General features: G+C 55.7%; 1 protein-coding gene across 1 annotated transcript in view; it reads right to left on the reverse strand.

The window, feature by feature from the left end:
* slc27a6 (solute carrier family 27 member 6) overlaps window positions 1-1,551 on the reverse strand; it is a 75,689-nt gene extending 74,138 nt beyond the window's left edge. Inside the window, exon 1 of the mRNA XM_043718061.1 lies at window positions 498-1,551. Within this exon, the coding sequence (XP_043573996.1) occupies window positions 498-978 (481 nt within the window). The 5' untranslated portion in view covers window positions 979-1,551. The remainder of the gene's footprint in view (window positions 1-497) is intronic.
* Between the last annotated feature and the right edge of the window lie 413 nt (window positions 1,552-1,964).

Here is a 1,964-nt window from a genome sequence, read left to right on the forward strand (position 1 = left end):
CCCAGTGCCCCAGCTAACGTCCACACCCTATCCCAGTGCCCCAGCTAACGTCCACACCCTATCCCAGTGCCCCAGCTAACGTCCACACCCTATCCCAGTGCCCCAGCTAACGTCCACACCCTATCCCAGTGCCCCAGCTAACGTCCACACCCTATCCCAGTGCCCCAGCTAACATCCACACCCTATCCCAGTGCCCCAGCTAACGTCCACACCCCAGCCCAGTACCCCAGCTAACATCCACACCCTATCCCAGTGCCCCAGCTAACGTCCACACCCCAGCCCAGTGCCCCAGCTAACATCCACACCCCAGCCCAGTGTCCCAGCTAACATCCACACCCCAGCCCAGTGCCCCAGCTAACGTCCACACCCTATCCCAGTGCCCCAGCTAACGTCCACACCCTATGCAGTACCAGCCAGTCCCTGGGCTCTCTCCCTGACCCATTGGTCTACATGAATGCAGTGACCAGGCTGTGATTGAGCAGCGGGACCGCTCTTACCTTCTCCCACAACCAGGCTGTTCGCTCCGGAGCTGTCCAGGCAGTGTAACAGGGAGCGGCTGCGGAGGTTACTGTTCAGGAAAGCCACGGCACATCCCAGCTTGGCCAAGCCGAACCACACACACACAAAGTCGGGCTCGTTACTCATCAGCAGAGCCACCGTGTTTCCCGCTAGCAGAGCCGGCTGCTCCCTGAGAAAGAGCCGGGCGAGCCGGTTACTGCGGCTGTCTACCTGGCGGTAGGTGAACGCCTGGCCCTGGTACAGCAGGAAGGGTTTGTGTGGGTTAGTCTGTACCTGCTGGCTGAAGCGCTCCAATACAGTGGGCACCCTCCTGCTCAGGTAAACCATCAGCAGCTTCAGGCCGAACCTACTGGCTCGGAGCAGAAAGCACAGATCCTCAGCTAGGCACTGCACACTGAGGCTCAGCACAAAGCCTACAGCCAGGATTCCTGTTAGTGCTGCTACAACCAGAGCTAACATCGTCCCCAGAGCACAGGCACACACCGACAGCAGCTACTGCTCACAACAATACTCTCCCTGCAGCACACTCACTCTCTCCCTGCAGCTCCCAGTCTCTCCCTGCAGCTCCCACACACTCTCTCCCTGCAGCTCCCACTCACTCTCTCCCTGCAGCTCCCACACACTCTCTCCCTGCAGCCCCCACACCAACCCTCCTGACCACCCCTCACAAGGAGTGACTTTCTCGGCTGCAGATAAACAGCAACTTCAGCGAGCATACAGTCTTAGCAAGAACTGTCTTTCAGCATTGACTAAGGCGGGACATCCTGTACAGCTGAGCCTTGGGTAAGAGATTGTCCAGCTCCTGGGTTTGGCTGCTTCTCTGCCACCACTAACAGCGTGGTGTTCATATCAGCTCTCAGTCACATTCCAGGAGGTGGTACATTGGCAGCAAATGAGGCAGGTGCTGTAATCGATGTTGGTGGTTATTCAATGTGGGGCTGCCTGTATATTCTCATGAACTGGCTGACAGATCCAGGGTTTGTGTCCCTGTCTCACTGAAATTTAGTCAGTGAGCTGACACTGTCATAAAAGCAGAAGTCGCACAACACCAGGTTATAGTTCAACAGGTTTATTCAAATAAACTGTTGCACTGTAACCTGGCGTCATGTGACTTCTGACTTTGTCCACCCCAGTCCAACACTGGCACCTCCAAATCAACTCTAATGCAGAAAGACTTGCATTTAGATAGTGGCAATCATGATCTCATGATATCTTGCAACACTCAATGACAGTGAAGTTTTGGCTTGAAGCCAAGCCTGTGTGGTCAGGTGGGACCTGTGAGAGCTAATGTGTACAAATCAAGCTCCTACAGAGCAGTGTGATACTGACCAGGCCAGCCCCCTGCATCTCTGTCAGACACCCAGGCACATTGCCCCGCAGCAGGGAAGGGCTGGCGAAGCAGGAACAAGTCCAAAGATTGTTCCCAGGAACACGGTTATCGGGAA

The sequence above is a fragment of the Chiloscyllium plagiosum genome, chromosome 2, assembly GCF_004010195.1.
Source record: "Chiloscyllium plagiosum isolate BGI_BamShark_2017 chromosome 2, ASM401019v2, whole genome shotgun sequence".
NCBI lineage: Eukaryota > Metazoa > Chordata > Chondrichthyes > Orectolobiformes > Hemiscylliidae > Chiloscyllium > Chiloscyllium plagiosum.